General features: G+C 35.8%; 1 protein-coding gene across 2 annotated transcripts in view; it reads left to right on the plus strand.

Moving 5' to 3' along the window:
• Positions 1-18,922, plus strand: part of CDC40 (cell division cycle 40) — a 54,726-nt gene that overhangs the window by 10,441 nt on the left and 25,363 nt on the right. For both annotated transcript variants that reach the window (XM_022554267.2, XM_089921933.1), the window contains 2 exons: positions 7,689-7,775; positions 13,760-13,889. In XM_022554267.2, the coding sequence (XP_022409975.1) occupies positions 7,689-7,775; positions 13,760-13,889 (217 nt within the window). The remainder of the gene's footprint in view (positions 1-7,688; positions 7,776-13,759; positions 13,890-18,922) is intronic.

Genomic DNA, 18,922 nt, shown 5'->3' on the forward strand with positions numbered 1-18,922 from the left:
TGCTATATAACAAAGTGAATCAGCTATATGTATACCTATATCCCCATATCCCCTCCCTCTTGTTCCTCCCTATCCCACCCCTCTAGGTGGTCACAGAGCACTGAGCTGACCTCTCTGTGCTATGCAGCTGCTTCCCACTAGCTATCTATTTTACATTTGGTAGTGTATATGTCAGTGCTACTGTCTCACTTCATCCCAGCTCACCCTTCCCCCTCCCCGTGTCCTCAACTCCATTCTCTACATCTGCATCTTTATTCCTGTCCTGCCCCTAGGTCCATCAGAACCATTTGGTTTTTTTAGATTCCATATATATGTGTTAGCATACGGTACTTGTTTTTCTCTTTCTGACTTACTTCACTCTGTATGACAGACCCTAGGTCCATCCACCTCACTACAAATAACTCAATTTCGTTTCTTTTTATGGTGGAGTAATATTCCATTGTATATATGTGCCACATCTTCTTTACCCATTCATCTGTCGATGGACACTTAGGTTGCTTCCATGTCCTGACTATTGTAAACAGTGCTGCAGTGTATATACCCTGAGAAAACCATAATTCATAAAGAGTCATGTACCACAATGTTCATTGCAGCTTTGTTTTTTTGATATTTAGCTGCATGAGCTGCTTGTATATTTAGGAGATTAATCTTTTGTCAGTTACTTTGTTTGCAAATATTTCCTCACATTCTGAAGATTGTCTTTTCATCTTATTTATGGTTTCCTTTGCTGGGCAAAAGCTTTTAAGTTTCATTAGGTTCCATTTGTTTATTTGTGTTATCTCCATTTCTCTGGGAGGTGTGTCAAAAAGGATCTTGCTGTGATTGATGTCATAGAGTGTTCTGCCTATGTTTTCCTCTAAGTTTTACAGTGAGTGGGCTTACATTTAGATCCTTAATCCATTTTGATTTTATTTTTTGTGTATGGTGTTAGGAAGTGATCTAATTTCATTCTTTTACATGTAGTTCTCCAGTTTGCCCAGCACCACTTATTGAAGAGGCTGTCTTTTCTCCATTGTATAGTCTTGCCTCCTTTATCAAAGATAAGGTGACCATATGTGCGTGGGTTTATCTCTGGGCTTTCTATCCTGTTCCCTTGATATGTATTTCTGTTTTGGTGCCAGTACCATACTGTCTTGATTACTGTAGCTTTGTAGTATAGTCTGAAATCAGGGAGCCTGATTCCTCCAGCTCCGTTTTTCTTTCTGAAGATTGCTTTGGCTATTTGGGGACTTTTGTGTTTCCATACAAATTGTGAAACTTTTTGTTCTAGTTCTGTGAAAAATGCCATTGGTAGTTTGATAGGGATTGCACTGAATCTGTAGACTGCTTTGGGTAGTATAGTCATTTTCACAATGTTGATTCTTCCAATCCAAGAAAATGGTATATCTCTCCATCTGTTTGTATCATCTTTAATTTCTTTCATCAGTGTCGTATAGTTTTGTGCATACAGGTCTTTTGTCTCCTTAGGTAGATTTATTCCTAGGTATTTTATTCTTTTTGTTGCAGTGGTAAATGAGAGTGTTTCCTTAAGTTCTCTTTCAGATTTTGCATTGTTAGTGTATAGGAATGCAGGAGATTTCTGTGCATTAATTTTGTATCCTGCTACTTTACCAAGTTCATTGATTAGCTCTAGTAGTTTTCTGGTAGCATCTTTAGGATTCTCTATGTATAGTATCATGTCATCTGCAAACAGTGACAGTTTCACTTCTTTTCCAATTTGGATTCCTTTTATTTATTTTCTTCTCTGATTGCCTTGGCTAAAACTTCCAAAACTATGTTGAATAATAGTGGTGAGAGTGGGCAACCTTGTCTTGTTCCTGATCTTAGAGGAAATGGTTTCAGTTTTTCACCATTGAGAACGATGTTGGCTGTGGGTTTGTCATATATGGCCTTTATTATGTTGAGGTAGGTTCCCTCTATGCCTACTTTTTGGAGAGTTTTTATCATAACTGGTTGTTGAATTTTGTCAAAAGTTTTTTCTGCACCTGTTAAGATTATCATATGGTTTCTTTCCTTCAATTCGTTAATATGGTGTATCACATTGATTGATTTGTGTATATTGAAGAATCATTGCATTTCTGGGATAAACCCCATTTGATCATGGTGTATGACCCTTTTAATGTGCTGTTGGATTCTGTTTGCTAGTATTTGGTTGAGGATTTTTGCATCTATGTTCATCAGTGATATTAGCCTGTAGTTTTCTTTTTTTGTGACATCTTCGGTTTTGGTTTCAGGGTGATTGTGGCCTCGCAGATTGAGTTTGGGAGTGTTCCTCCCTTTGCTACATTTTGGAAGAGTTTGAGAAGGATAGGTGTTAGCTCTTCTCTAAGTGTTTACTTGTAAAGCCATCTGGTCCTAGGCTTTTGTTTCTTGGAAGATTTTTAATCACAGTTTCAATTTCAGTGCTTGTGATTGGTCTGTTTAAATTTTCTATTTGTTCCTTGTTCAGTCTCAGAAGGTTGTGCTTTTCTATGTCCATGTCTTCCAGGTTGTCCATTTTATTGGCATAGAGTTGCTTGTAGTAATCTCTCATGATCCTTTGTATTTCTGCAGTGTCAGTTGTTACTTCTCCTTTTTGTTTCTAATTCTGTTGATTTGAGTCTTCTCCCTTTTTCTCATGAGTCTGGCTAATGGTTTATCAATTTTGTTTATCTTCTCAAAGAACTAGCTTTTAGTTTTATTGACCTTTGCTTTTGTTTTCTTTGTTTCTTTTTCATTTATTTCTGGTCTGATCTTTATGATTTCTTTCCTTCTGCTAACTTTGGTGTTTTTTTGGTTCTTTTTTCTCTAACTGCTTTAGGTGTAAGGTTAGGTTCTTTATTTGAGATTTTTCTTGTTTCCTGAGATACGATTGTATTGCTATAAATTTCCCTCTTAAAACTGCTTTTGCTGCATCCCATAGGTTTTATGTCGTCGTGTTTTCACTGTCATTTGTTTCTAGGTATTTTTTGATTTCCTTTTTGATTTCTTAAGTGATCTCTTGGTTATTTAGTAGCATATTGTTTAGCCTCCATAGGTTTGTATTTTTTACAGATTTTTTCCTGTAATTGATATCTAGTCTCATAGCGTTGTGGTCAGAAAAGATACTTGACATGATTTCAACTTTCTTAAATTTAGCAAGGCTTGATTTGTGACCCAAGATATGATCTATCCTGGAGAATGTTCCATGAGCACTTGAGAAGGAAGTCTATTCTGTTTTTTTAGGATGGAATGTCTTATAAACATCAATTAAGTCCATCCGGTCTAGTCTGTCACTTAAAGCTTGTGTTTCCTTATTTATTTTCATTTTGGTGATCTGTCCATTGGTGAAAGTGGGGTTTAAAGTCCCCTACTATGATTGTGTTACTGTCAGTTTCCCTTTTTATGGCTCTTAACATTTGCTTTATGTATTGAGATGCTCCTGTGTTGGGTGCATAAATGTTTACAATTGTTATATCTTCTTCTTGGATTGATCCCTTGATCATTATGTAGTGTCCTTCTTTGTCTCTTGTAATAGTCTTTATTTTAAAGTCTGTTTTGTCTGATATGATTATTGCTTCTCCAGCTTTCTTTTGATTTCCATTTGCATGGAATATCTTTTTCCATCCCCTTACTTTCAGTCTGTATGTGTCCCTAGGTCTGAAGTGGGTCTCTTGTAGACAGCATACATACGGGTCTTGTTTTTGTATCCATTCAGCCAGTCTATGTCTTTTGGTTGGAGCATTTAATCCACTTACATTTAAGGTAATTATCAATATGTATGTTCCTATGACCATTTTCTTAATTGTTTGGGGTTTGTTTTTGTAGGTCTTTTCCTTCTCTTGTGTTTCCTGCCTAGAGAAGTTCCTTTTGCATTTGTTGTAAAGCTGGTTTGTTGGTGCTAATTTCTCTTAACTTTTGCTTGTCTGTAAAGGTTTTAATTTCTTTGTGAAATTTGACTGAGATCCTTCCTGGGTAGAGTAATCTTCGTTGTAGGTTTTTCCCCTTCATCACTTTAAATATGTCCTGCCACTCCCTTCTGTCTTGCAGTTTCTGCTGAAAGATCAGCTGTTAACCTTATGGGGATTCCCTTTTATGTTATTTCTTGCTTTTCTCTTGCTGCTTTTAGTATTTAATTTTTGATAGTTTGATTATTATGTGTCTTGGCGTGTTTCTCCTTGGATTTATCCTGTATGGGACTCTCTGCGCTTCCTGGACTTGATTATTTCCTTTCCCATGTTAGGGAAGTTTTCAACTATAATCTCTGCAAATATATTCTCAGACCCTTTCTTTTTCTCTTCTTCTTCTGGGACCCCTATAATTCGAATCTTGATTCATTTAATGTTGTCCCAGAGGTCTCTTAGGCTGTCCTCAATTCTTTTCGTTCTTTTTTCTTTATTCTGCTCTGCGGCAGTTATTTCCACTCTTTTATCTTCCAGGTCACTTATCCGTTCTTCTACCTCAGTTATTCTGCTATTGATTCCTTCTAGAGAATTTTAAATTTCATTTATTGTGTTACTCATCATTGTTTGTTTGCTTTTTGGTCCTTCTAGGTCCTTGTTAAACGTTTCTTGTGTTTTTTCTATTCTATTTCCAAGATTTTGGATCGTCTTTACTATCATTACTCTGCATTCTTTTTCAGGTAGACTGCCTATTTCCTCTTCATTTGTTTGGTCTGGTGGGTGTTTACCTTGCAGCTTCATCTGCTGCGTATTTCTCTGTCTTCTCATTTTGTTTAACTTACTGTGTTTGGGGTCTCCTTTTCACAGGCTGCAGGTTTGTAGTTCCCACTGTTTTTGGTGTCTGCCCACTGTGGGTGCGGTTGGTTCAGTGGCTTGTGTAAGCTTCCTGGTAGAGGGGACTCGTGCCTGTGTTCTGGTGGGTGGGGCTGGATCTTGTCCTTCTGGTCAGCAGGGCCATGTCCAGTGGTGCATTTTGGGGTGTTTGTGAACTTAGTATGACTTTAGGCAGCCTCTCTGCCAATGGGTGGGGTTGTGTTCCTGTCTTGCTAGTTCTTTGGCATGGGGTATCTAGCACTGGAGCTTGCAGGCCGTTGGGTAGAGCTGGGTCTTAATGTTGAGATGGAGATCTCTGGGAGAGCTCTCATCGATTGATATTACATGGGGCTGGGAGGTCTCTGGTGGTCCAATGTCCTGGACTTGACTCTCCCACCTCAGAGGCTCAGGCCTGACACCCAGCCGGAGCACCAAGACCCTGCCAGCCACATGGCTCAGAAGAAAAGGAAGAAAAATAGGGAAAAAAGAAGAACAACTAACAGATAGAACCCCAAACCAAATGGTAAAAGCAAAACTAAACACACAAAAATCACAGAAATAAACATACACACACACACTCATAACAAGAAAACAAACAAATAAACAAAAAAAATAACGAACAGTCAGAACCCTAGGACAAATGGTAAAAGCAAACCTAAACAAACAATATCACACAAAGAAACATACACATACACACTATAGACCAGGGCTTCAGAATATCTGGTCCTTTTTCAAACTTCTCTCTGTTCCTCTGTGAAAGGACTTCATGGTCAATTTGCTTAGACTTTGGTTCTCAGCCTGCAACTTTGGAATCACGTGGGAAGCTTGAACCAATGCCGGGCCTCACTCGGGAGGAATTAAATGAGAAAATATGAGGTGAGGCCTGGCATGAAACTTCTTTAAAGCTTCCTGCTGGACTCCACCAGTCTGTGGAGGCCAGCTTATACTTTAATAGAGGGAGGTAGACAATTAATACATGTCAGGTGATGATAAATATAATAGAGAACAATAAAGCAAGGTAAGGGGAAAGTAGGAAAACTGTGCAGAGACCTGAAAGGAGAGAGAACAGTCATGTGGGAATCCAGAGAAAGAACATTCCAAGAAGAGGAAACAGTAAGTGTGGAGACCCCAAAGCAGGACTGTCTTTTGGTGAATTCCTAGAATAACAAATGAGCCAGTGAGGCTGGAGTAAAGTGAGCACAGGCACAGGGCTAGGTGAAGACAGAAGTTAGTAGGGGCAAGGGACAGATTTGGAGGGTAAATTCTCTCAACCAGTTAGATTCAGACTTCTTCAGTTTATAATAGTGATTTTGTAACTTAAGTTTTCCTGAAATATAACCCATAGATGATATATAACTTCCTTAAGAATTTCAAAATATAACTTGAATACCCTAATTAAATTAAATTTTGTAAAGCAACTTTATATCATGTTTGATATGTAAATTAAACATGTACTAATAACATGTTTTTACTAGTAAATGCTCAGGCAGAACAATACAGGAAGACAAAAATGCCCTATAAAACTACCCTTGGGAGCCATACTTTCTGAAAACAACTTGTTAATGAGCCCTGTAGTTCTTTGTTAGGCTCCTACCCTAAATGGGGAAGCTACCAGAGGGTTTAGAGTGAACGAGTAACATAATTGGACTAATATTTTAAAAGAATCACACTGGCCTCTGTGTGGAGTGAGGCTGTGGGTAGACAAGGGCAGAAGCAGGGAGACCAGTTAGGAGGCTATTACAGTAACAGGTGCAAAATGATAAACTGGACTGAGGTGATAGTGAAAGAGGACTTGAGAAGTGGTTGAACTCTGGGTGTTCATAGAAGGCAGAGGATTTGCTGATGGGTTGGATATACAACGTGAAAGAAAGAGGAGTCAAGGATAACTGTGGCAGTTTTCGCCTGAACACATGTAAGGGTGGGATAGTGCTTAATTTAGAGGAGGGTAGAAGGAGTCACTGGGGAAGGGGAGAACAGAAGTTCCCTTTTTGGATATATTAAGTTTGAGATGTCTATTAGACATCCTGGGAGAAAACATGTTGAGTTGAAGCTCAGATATATAAATCCCTAGAGTTCAAGGGAGAGATCCAGGCCAGAAAATTGTTATATTGTATGTATTGCATGTATTGTTTATGTGGTGGGGCTACACAAAAGATAGACTACCAGTGATTCTCTAGTGGAGATGCGATTTTTATGTTCATTAAGTTAGGGGATGAATTTAATAGTCAATGTAGATTGTTAGACTTTAGATTTAGAAGATTTGGGTCCTGCCACCTCCTTTTGTTTCTCCTACAGTCCCTAAGCAGGTCCATCTGGGTACATATCTAATAAGGTCTGCTGAATAAAGGAGTGCTTCTCCTGAATTTGGAACCAGAAGATCAGATCTTTTGAGTTCATAAAAAAGAGCTGGACTCTCTTACTTTAAGGCTTTGAGTAGTATTAACTTACCTAGAAATTTTAATTTGTTCAGATGGAATAAAGTCAATGTTTTTTGGGGTTTTTTTTTTTTGCGGTACGCGGGCCTCTCACTGCTGTGGCCGCTCCCGCTGCGGAGCACAGGCTCCGGACGCGCAGGCTCAGCGGCCATGGCTCACGGGCCCAGCCGCTCCGCGGCATGTGGGATCCTCCCGCACTGGGGCACGAACCCGTGTCCCCTGCATCGGCAGGTGGACTCTCAACCACTGCGCCGCCAGGGAAGCCCAAAGTCAATGTTTTTGAAGGAAAGAATTTTTGTTATGCATTCTAACCTCTATAACTGTTTATATTACTTTTATTAGTCTTTGATTATTAGACCTATATATAATTCTATACATTAATATGTAGAATTATATATTAATCACATAGCACTAGTGTAATCTTCATAAAAGTGATGTTAAAATGGCTAGTGTGACCTTAATGTAGTTTCTAAAATACAGTAAATACTTGTCGTATCTTTCATGTTTGGTTTTCTTGTAGGAAGATTTGGAGACTGGAGTTCACCTTGACCCTGCTGTCAAAGAGGTTCAGTTTAATCCTACCTATGAGACCATGTTTGCTCCAGAGGTAAGAAAACGTATTATAGTTAAGAGTGTCTTTTGCTTTATAGTATTTAAATTATACATACGTAGATAGACAGTTGGTGAATTTTTCAGTGTTTTCTGATGAAAGTATACTATTTAAACTGTTAGAAAATATATCCTGTTATATGTTAGTTATATCTCAATTAAAAAAAGAAAGGAAAAGATATCCTTCTATTCTCCAAAAGTTGAATAGTATGCTTTTGTAAGAATAATATCTAATTCTTAGATGCAAACTTAGTTAACATCTTCCTCTCAATTTTGATAAGGGAGTATTACAAGTTAACCATGAGGGAAAAAATTTTGGTTGATTAGCATCATTAATGCATAGTATATTATGAAACATCTAGTGACAAATGCTGCTGTGTTAAACATTAAAAAGAGGTACCATACTGACGTGGTCACTGCTCAAAAATAGTCACACGGTTTATTGCTTGCTCTGAGTCAGACATCTTATGGATTCTTTTTTCTGATGATGATAAATGGTGATGGAAGCATTTTAAAAAGCTGAAGAAGAAGAAGAAAAAAAGCAGAAACAGTGAAAATTGTCCATTTAGGAAAGTCTTTGTAGAAAAGATTAGGTTTCTAGGTATTTAGCCTTTAAAAAGGAGAAAAGAATGCTTGACTGACAAGATACAGATATCAGAAAAAGATCATTATAAGAAATAATAACATGGTTTCAGTAGCAGGATCTTTAAGAGCACTTTAAAGATAGAGATGAGGAGCTATATCTTATTGCACCCTGGTGGAGAAAGAAGTACTTTTTAATATTTTTCATTTTTTAGCATATAGTCATTGTCTTTTATTTTTTTTTTTTTGATAAAGCTGTTTCATGTAATTTTTGCCTGCTTAGGTTTCCATAGTCACTTAAAATATGGCAATGGAAATGTATAGCGCAGCCAAGGATGTCAGTGCTAGTGCTCTAGCTGTTCTCCTAAGTGTACAATAAGCAAAAAACTCATTCTCATGCTCTGAGACTGGTACATTTTTTATTTTATTCCATTATTTCCTAAATCCTTATAACCTGTTGAATTATAGGCTGTTTTATATCCCTTGGAACCATTTTAGCGCTGGCACGCTGCATGATTTTTTTTTTAATGTAAAGTACTTCAATTTAAGCCACTAACTTTAGAAAATAAGAAAATTTGGAAGTGGCATGGTGTATGACATTCCTGTGTCAGTGTATTTTCTATGAAGCCTGTTTTTCTTGAATTTTTAGATCCTATGCATAACTAATATATTGCTGTATGATTAGTTTTCAAAACTTTCAAGAAAAATTCAAAAGGTCAAAAAATTTTTGGTGCTATTGACGAGGCAGTACGTTTATCATTCTCTTTTGGGGATTATCAGTCTAATTTTCTGTTCTTTTTTTTCCCGTGTTAGGGAAGCTCACATTAAATATATCAACTAGTTTATGTCAGGAACATTTCAGTGCTTATTGTCAACAATTTAAGGAAAGAGTGATGGGACTGAAAAGTGAAGAAAAATTACAATTTTTCTAAGGAATTGTCTGTGACATAATAAATTATCAACTTTGAACTTTATGACTAGGGTCTGTATAACTTGGCAAAGTCTGGAAGGGTATTACCTGGAACTTTGCTGGATGAAATTCAAGTTCTCATATTTTGAGAATCCATCATTAGAGACAAGATTTAATCCTTCTTCTCAATCTAGTGTTTACCAGAGAGGACATGCTAAGTGCTTTTTTAAAAAAAAAGATGGAGACCACACTATTTCCTATAGTGCCTCTAAAGCACCAGTGAAGTTTAAGGAGAGACTGCATCTTGTTATAAAGATAAAAGTTCCATGAAAGTATTTGTAACTGGCAAATGTTTTTTGAAATAAGCGATACAATCCAGGTTAAGAACATGAGATGTGGGGCTAAACAGACCACTTAATAGCTCTTATGTGACCTTAGATTATCTTAGTTTTTTCACAGGTAAAATGAAGATGATTTCTACTTTACCAAATTATAAGGATAAATGAGATAATACGCGATGTGCTTAGGAAACTGGCACAGAATAAGCATTTAATAAATTATAGCCTTTATTGTTATTTATGTTAATATTATTGGCATTGATGGCTAGATAGGCCTTTGTGAGGAAAGATTCCAGACAGAGGGGAACAGCATGAGCCAAATCATAAAATCTAAAGAACAGTAGTGTTTTAGTCATTATCAGTAGGGGAGAACGGGATAAGGCTAGAATAGTACTTTGTACAATCGGTATTGCACAGGCTTTAGGTGCCAAGGTAAAGAGTTTGGTCTTGATTTAATAGATGAATTTTTAGGAAGATTAATTTTAAAGGTTTGCATGATGGAAAAGAACAGGGATGGAGACTAATAAAATAAAACTACCATTTAGTACACTTTGCCAGGTACCACACTGAGGGATTTGTATACCTTATCTCCTTTAGCCCTCACTACAACCCTATGAAGTACTTTTATCCCTATTTTATAGTGAGGAATTCAACTGTCAGATTATACTGCCAGCAAGTGCCATATTTGAGGCTTTGAGTCCAGATCATACTTAACAATCACACCATAACTATAAGACCATTTAGAAGGTGCAGTTTTGACTTTATTAGTTCAGTAAACTAACAAATTGGCTATTTTATTTTATAAATTACTGTTTCCCTCCCAACCAAGGACTTTTCCTAGTTGATCTACCTAGTTATCCAGATAAGCTTTCTCAAATTACAGAAGGAACTTGAAGACATAATAGCCATTGTTTTAGTCTAGTGATTTTCTTCATTTCACTCAATCCTGTTGGATCCGCTTAGAGAAAAGTCTATTTGTTAGCTTCTCTAGACTCATATAAAGCCCATAAGCCTCAGAGAGAATTTCAGACTCCTTAAAATAATATTACTTTAGGAATAGAAAAACTATAAAAGTTTAGAGGGGAAAAATGCCAGTTACTGTTTAAAATCTGGCCAAAAGGGCTGCTATAAATATTAATGTTAGAATGGACTTTAGAAGTCATATAGATCAGCTCTTTTATTTTATAGATGAGGGAACTGAGGCGCAAGGTCATAGAACCACTAATAAAATATACTATCGTAATAATTAAACTGTGCTTATGTCTTACAAGATTGAGGTATTCTGCCAATAAAATTGAATTGTGGTGATCTTTTCCAAAATTATAGAAAATAACAATTAATATGCTCTTCTCACCTTAAACTTTTGTTTATAAATGTTTTATACATTGATTACTTCAATGAATATTAATGGAAAACTTAATACAGCAACTTGAGTATATGATTATTTGTTCAGTAACCTGGATTTTTTTTCCTATATGTGAATTTATGGTTATGATTTCATATAGTCAATTTTTACTTATATGAATTTTCTTAATTCCTGTGATGTTATACTGCTAAGGCATCAACCCTCAAGTACTCTGCCTGCTGAAGACTTGAGAACCACTGCCTTATAATACATGGATCTCTTAGATTTATCAACTAATGTCTTAAATTAAAAACTATTTTCTCCCAAGTTTATAAATAAATCACTACTTCACTGAGATGAAAGAGGTTAAGGTTACTTACCTCAGAAACATTTTCTTTTTTGGTGCAATGTCTGAATTAATACTTAAATATGTATATTTTATATAGGAGATTTACAATTGTAATTGACTGTGATATACTTCAATATTATATTAGCTAAAAACTATTAAATACTCATACCTAATTAACTTGAATATGTATTTTAAAAAATCACTTGTATACAAACTTAGGCTTAGACTTAACTACCAAAAGTCTAAAAGAAGTATTTAGAAATCAGTTTTGTGTATTTTTAAATATGCATCGTTTTGTTTTTTTAATGGTTAACCCAGAATTAAGAGTTGCATATTCACACAGACCAGGAACATCTGAGAGAGTAATTGGTAACAGCTGAGTCCTGCTGAATAACATTCTCTGCCTTCCTCTGTTGACATGTAATGTCTTTGAGGTCAGCTCCAATAGCTGCCAGTAACCAGAAAGTTAAGGTGAGCCAGAAGTAGATGAGCCTACCCCAGGCAGCTTCCTATATCAGTGGAAGATTTTTTTCTTGTCCCAGCTTAAATATGTATAAAATATAAGCACATTTAAATTTTTAGACAGTGTTATGAAGAGTACCACAAGATATACTTTGCTGTAATATATGGATCTATATTCTTATAGAAATCGAAGTTCTTAACACTGAGAATTTTTCTTTAAAAGATGGAGGCAGTTTGATATGTATGACCTGTAGAAGAATTATTCCCTTTTTGTAAAATTTTAATAAAATTAGAATATGGAAATTGTACTTTCCTTTTTTAAATTGGAAATTATAAGCATAACGATTGGTAATTTATTATATGTGATAGGAGTAACAATATAGGCAATGGGGATTTTTATCATTTTGGAATTTTTTACTCCCAGAAATATCACATGCTGCTTTGCAGATGTTAACTGACTATAGCAATTAGATCATCTAGTCAACTTAAGTCATTTTATTATCTTTAATTTTATGGATGTTTTTGTTTTTGTAATAAATTTCATGACTGAATGAAGTTAACTGTAACTTCCAGCATTCAGCAATCTAGATTTTTTTCCCTACATTTCCACCCGTCAGCTCAGGAAGAACTAATACGGGCTATAAAGTCTTGCCCTGTCCTTTATTATAATTTAGAATAAATAGTAATAAAAGCTTTATATATGAATTAGATATCTTAAGATTGAATCATTTTAAACCTAGAAATGGAAGCTGTCAATAGAAAGGAATATTATAGTAATTTATTTTCTTCTAAAGCAGAAAAAATTATAAGGCAAATTAACGTTTAAATTCAGATTTTTATGCATAGCATAATGTTGATATGTAGAGAAGACAACATTCTGGTTAAGGAAAGGTCAATAATTTATATTTATGGCTCTGGAAGTGTATCATGGAAAAGGTGGTTTCAAATGGTAGTGACCTAAGATGTTCTAATGTCAAAATATTTATTATGACAGAATTCAAATAAAAATATCCTGTCTACTTCCACTGTTTCCAAAGTGGGAAGTTCATTTTATTCTTTATTTTTAAAACTGGAAAGAAAAGAGTTGGATCTTCCCAATACCTTTTCTAATAGCATTAGTGACTTTAGGCAGGCAAGGTATGTCATCTTGACCTTTTTCTCCATTTCTAACATGAGAAAGAGAATACCTCTTGAACTTTCCAGAATTTTTGTACAGATCAAATTAAATAACATTTGGAAAGCCATTCTGGAAACTCAAAACATTGTAAACATATAGATAATAATGGCACTATTTTGTGTTAAGATTTTCATAGTGTGACTTTTCAGGGTGGAGAAGTTTTATTTACATTTGTAATGTCTTTTCCTAGGGACTTTTTCAAGCACTTTACTTTTATTGTCTATTTCCTATCTTCTGCCCCCAGTGAGACTTATTAATCTTTCCTTCATTAGTGCTTTCTATATGCCAGGCACTATGAAAAGTATTGACAGTTCTAAGTCTCCACCTTTGAGGAACTCATAATCTAGTAGCAGAGAAACATGTGCTTTTTAAATTACATCATGGTACCATTCCAAAAATCCCCCAAATCATCGTTTAGACAAAACTATAGTGTGTCTCAATTATCTAGAGCAACACTGTCAAACAGAACTTCCTGCAGTAATGAAAATGTAGTAGCCAGTAATTGTATGTGGCTGTTGAGCTCTTGAAATGTGGCTGGTATGGCTGAGGAACTGAATATTTTAATTAATTTAAATTTCAATAGCCACACATAGGCTTGGGTGAGCTGGTTCCTCTCCAGTCCTGGTGGCTGCCAAACAGTGCTAACCAGCCATTGTCCAGGTGTACTAAACCATGGGAGGTAAGCATGTTCCCACACAGGTTAATGGACCCCTGATGATTTAGAGTTAAAAATACATTGTACAATAATTCTACTCATTCTAGCTTTATACACTGAGAATTTGGGTTTGTGTTTTTTTTTTTTTTTTTATAACATTGTAGTTTGGACCAGAAAATCCCTTCAGAACACAGCAAATGGCTGCCCCTAGAAATATGCTTTCTGGATATGCTGAACCAGCCCATATCAATGATTTTATGTTTGAACAGCAAAGAAGAACTTTTGCCACATACGGTAAGATGATACGCGAGTTTCAGGTTAAACCTTATTAGAAGTGGGGTGTGTGTGTGTGTGTGTGTGTGTGTGCGCACGCGTGTGCGCACAATAATCGATTTTATCTTCTGGCTTTTTAAATTTATTAACCTGGATTCCTTAAAAGGGTAGTATGTTTTCTTATACACATCTATAAATATTTATACAAATAGGAAGGTGCACTAATATTTTTAGCTGTCATTCTAAATCTGTTCTGATTTCTGAGTACTAGAAATATTCTGTGGTCTTAAAAACAGAACATTCTCTGTTGTACTTTTTTTTTTTTTTTTTTTTTTGCGGTATGCGGGCCTCTCACTGTTGTGGCCTCTCCCGTTGCGGAACACAGGCTCCGGACGCGCAGGCTCAGCGGCCATGGCTCACGGGCCCAGCCGCTCCGCGGCATGTGAGATCTTCCCGGACTGGGGCACGAACCCGTGTCCCCTGCATCGGCAGGTGGACTCTCAACCACTGTACCACCAGGGAAGCCCTCTCTGTTGTACTTTTTAGTGAACACTTGTTATTGAATGACTGTTGCATGTAGACTGCTGTTGAAATTGGTAAATAACCGGATAGTGTTAAGAGGTATATTTTTATCTTCTTATGTACTAGTTGACTTTACTCTCTTTCTCAGATTTTATCTCTGAAAAGTTTTCTGTTGATTACTGAGGGATATCAGGAAATGGAATGGCCACACATTCATTGCGTAAAATAATTATATCCTATCAGTGGTGGGATTTGAGAAAGTTAATGTGCATACAAGGCTGGGGATCCCCTCTACAAGAAGATGGTCTTTATAAAAATGTCCTTGCTGATGGTTCCACAGATCTTAGGTCTGGTCACTTATATCAGCTTTGTCCATATTTGGTACTGCCTTTTCTTTCTCTTCCCATAATCTACATCTGTAGGTTGACAGACACACTGATCACCTTCTGCTTTGAAGAGCTTTTTGGTAGGGTAGGTGAGCAAAGTAACTGAGAATGTTTTTATGCCTGTTGTAGTTGTGATCTTTATGAATTAATTACTTATGCTGATGTTCTCTTCCCCAAAGAGTAACTGAAAAAGAAAACTTCGAACTTCTTTAACAAGAGATTTAATAATCACATTTTTAGACATCAGCAACATTGTCTCTCTTATTTTCATTTAGTTTTCTTTGCAGTTAAAATTCTAATACCTCCTCCTTTTATTTCTTATAGGATTTTTTTAAAGTTCTAAACAGATTTTTCTGTCCTATGATTAACTTCCATTATTATAAGATAGCACCCAAAATAAAGTTGAGAAAGCAGTATCATGTGAAATGTTACGTATTCGGTGATGCTTTTTAATAGCAATTGTTTTCACTAAAAAATAACATAAACAAATTTTAAACATTTAGGAAAGAGAAGAAAAAGGTTACCTATAATCCCACTATACTAAAATATCTACTTTTAGTAGATATTTTGTTCCTCCAAGTCTTTTTTATTATACATATTTGTATTACAGAGCTATAATCCTTCTAAACTGAAAATTTTGCAACTTTTTAATTCAATATTCTATCATAAGCATTTTTCAATGTTACTTTATAATCTCAAAGCTTATTATTTTTAAGCGCTATGTAATATCCACTGATGGGTTTATATTACAATTTACATAATTATTCTAATGTTAGAAAATTACTTTTTTCTAGATTTTAGTGAGCCATGCAAACTGATTCATCGTGAATTAGTTTAGAGGTTTAGTACAGATAGTCTTATTTATTTATCCACAATATGTTCTTGGAAACTGGTTGTAAAATGATTGACATATTAAATTATATTTCACTGTGGCTAGGTTATAATTGACTTAACAGGTGCCAAAAGTCATAGCAAAGACTTTATACCTCTGAAATCTCCTAAAAGAGTTCAGTGACACTTCCAGTCCAATAAAATGGTTATAAATGCATTGTACCCATTGATTGTATAAGGGATCCCATGTAAATCTAAAGTATATGTGCATTACATAAAAATCAATTCTGTTGCATCATGAATTTATTATATCCTAGCCTATAATAAAATGGACTTTTAAAGACTCTGCAGGGTTATTTTTAGACTTTAGAAGGAAGGGCCTTAAGCAATATTTTAGGTAGCTTAAATCTTTAAAACAAAATAAAACAGGTGAAAAAAATTCAAATTAAGTTCATACAGATACCTACTTCTCTTGAACTATCGTATCGCATTGAAAGCTATTCAGTTGGCTTTAGACCCAGGTTCAGAAACAGCTTACTTGGAAAAATAATAGCTGGTATTTTTTGCCTCTTCCATTAAGAGAGGGTGGACTAGAACAGAGATTTCAACTATTTAGTGAGTCAAAGACATAAAAAAGGAATGTGGGGTATATACTATGTTAGGTGGCCTGGAATAAAAGGAGTAGCCACTTGCAAATTAAGTAATGTATTTCTGTCTCCCTTATGAGAATCTTGGAACTGAGAACCATTTATCTGAACTTAAATTAATAAACAAGTTAACCAACCTCAAGTTTAGCAGTCTTTTTTTCTTTACCCCCAAGTACTGAGCAAGTATAGCTTCTGTTAATTTAAAAGTCTTATTTTCTCATAGAAAGTTCTTGTCTAGCTTCTGATAGTAATTCCTATCTGAGTTTTTCCTCTCACTCTTACACATGGAATGTAACGCTATGAGACCTTTCTGTTACCTTCTGATTTGCAAAGTACTAGGGAGCAAACCTTCCTTATATCTTGTATAAGACACAAGACATGTCTCTCTTACCTACGAGACATGAAGGAGATGGCACAGGAATTCAGCTTTTTAAAAATTAATTTATTTATTATTTTTGGCTGCATTGGGTCTTCGTTGTTGTGCACGGGCTTTCTCTTGTTGCAGCGAGCCGGGGCTTCTCATTGCGGTGGCTTCTCTTGTTGCGGAGCATGGGCTCTAGGCACGCGGGCTTCAGTAGTTGTGGCACACGGGCTCAGTAGTTGCAGCTCACAGGCTCTAGAGCGCAGGCTCCGTAGTTGTAGCGCACGGGCTTAGTTGCTCCGCGGCATGTGCGATCTTTCTGGACCAGGGATCAAACCCGTGTTCCCTGCATTGGCAGGCGGGTTCTTAACCACTGTACCATCTGGGAAGTCCAGGAATTCATCTTTACCTAAGTCTCATATTTATCACTCTATAACTCTGCTGGGATATAGAACACTGATCCTACTTTTCTAACCATTTTTAAATGGTTATAGCAGTGTTATAATCTAAGTGTATTATTTTACTTAGTTTATCACAGCCACCTCTATTCCTTAATCTGTGAAGACAGTCTCCTTTACTGTATCATCCCATTTACTTATGCTACAGTTTTGCTTTTAGCTCCCATTTATCATGTTTGTCCTGAGTTCTTAGTCTCTCAATGGTTTGTATGAATTCTTTTGTCCTGTTCTCCTCCCTTTTTGTCTTGGGTTTCTGGCCTGTGCCCTTACTGGTCTTCCTTGGGGATTCTCAGTGAGGTTTCTCCCCTTTGTCCTCCTTTCACTCATGATTTTCTCCACACCAGTCTATGAAAGTGGAAAATTTTAAATAGACACATTTAAACTGATTCACTTCATTGTACAGCAGAAACTAACACAACATTGTAAAGCAAGTATACTCCGATAAAAAAAATTTTTTTAATTAATAAACACACTTAGTTTCACCACACTCATTATTAACTGAGTTTTAACTTCAATATAAACTCTTTATTAAACCCTTTTATTAACATTTTTTTAACATCTTTATTGGAGTATAATTGCTTTACAATGGTGTGTGAGTTTCTGCTTTACAACAAAATGAATCAGTTATATATATACATATGTTCTCCTATCTCTTCCCTCTTGCGTCTCCCTCCCTCCCACCCTCCCTATCCCACCCCTCCAGGCGGTCACAAAGCTTTTATTAACATTTTTAAATGATTTTTTAAAATACCCTGCTGAAAGAAGATGTCATAATTTATGAAAAAATTCTTGTATCATTTAGATTGCAAGTTGGTTCTAGTTTTCATTATTTAAAATGTGGTGATGTATATTTTAAGCTGCAGTAAAATGCTTTTTAAAATGTGGTAGTGAATTTGTTTGTGCATAAAACTTTATGGGTTGTTTTTCATTATTAAGATGAATCTCCAGAAGTGGATCTAAGAATGTAAATGTTTTTAAAACTTTTGTTATATATTGTCAAATTGTTTTCCAAAAGAATTCTCCCAACTTTTACTGCCACCACCATGTATAAAAATCCTACTTTTCCTTACTCAAGATCCATATGATTGTTTTTCCTTTGTTTATTTGATAGTCAAAATATTGTATTTCTTTAACTTTATCCTTTTGGATTACTAGTGAGGTTTGAAGGTTTTTTTATATATTTGTAATCATTCTTTTGCAAATTGTTTACAGTTTTTCTCATTTACCTATTGAGACATTAATATTACTAATCTTAAGAATCTAACAATAAAACTAATATTATTAGAGCCATTTCAAGTAAAACTACAAAGAAAGAAAGTAAACATTGGGAATTCCCTCGTGGTCCAGTGGTAAAGAATCTGCCTTCCAATGCAGGGGACACAGGTTCGATCCCTGGTCAGGGAACTGAGATCCCACATGCCACAGGGCAACTAAGCCCATGCGCCACTACTAATGAGCTTGCGCACCTCAACAAGAGACCCCGCATGCCACAAACTACAGAACCCACGTGCTCTGAAGCCCCCGCACCACAACTACAGAGCCCACGTGCCCTGCAGCCCACACGCCACAACTAGAAAGATGCCTGCGCACCACAATGAAGAGCCAGCACGCTGCAATGAAAGATCCTGTGTACTGCAACTAAGACCCGACGCAGCCAAAAAAATAAAGAAAATAAATTTAAAAATTAAAAAAAAGTAAACAGTAATTCTATTAAAAAGATAAAATGGAAAATAAGCTTCAGAAAGATAGATAAGAATATTTCAGAACTTAAATATAGATATATTCACTTATTTGAGACACAGGTTGGTAGAAAACTAACTGGACTAAAATTCTGTAGTGTTAGAGTTAT

This window comes from Delphinapterus leucas, chromosome 12 (genome assembly GCF_059928025.1).
Source record: "Delphinapterus leucas isolate spDelLeu-1000000601 "Yukka" chromosome 12, BTC_Dleu_Yukka2, whole genome shotgun sequence".
NCBI classification, from domain to species: domain Eukaryota; kingdom Metazoa; phylum Chordata; class Mammalia; order Artiodactyla; family Monodontidae; genus Delphinapterus; species Delphinapterus leucas.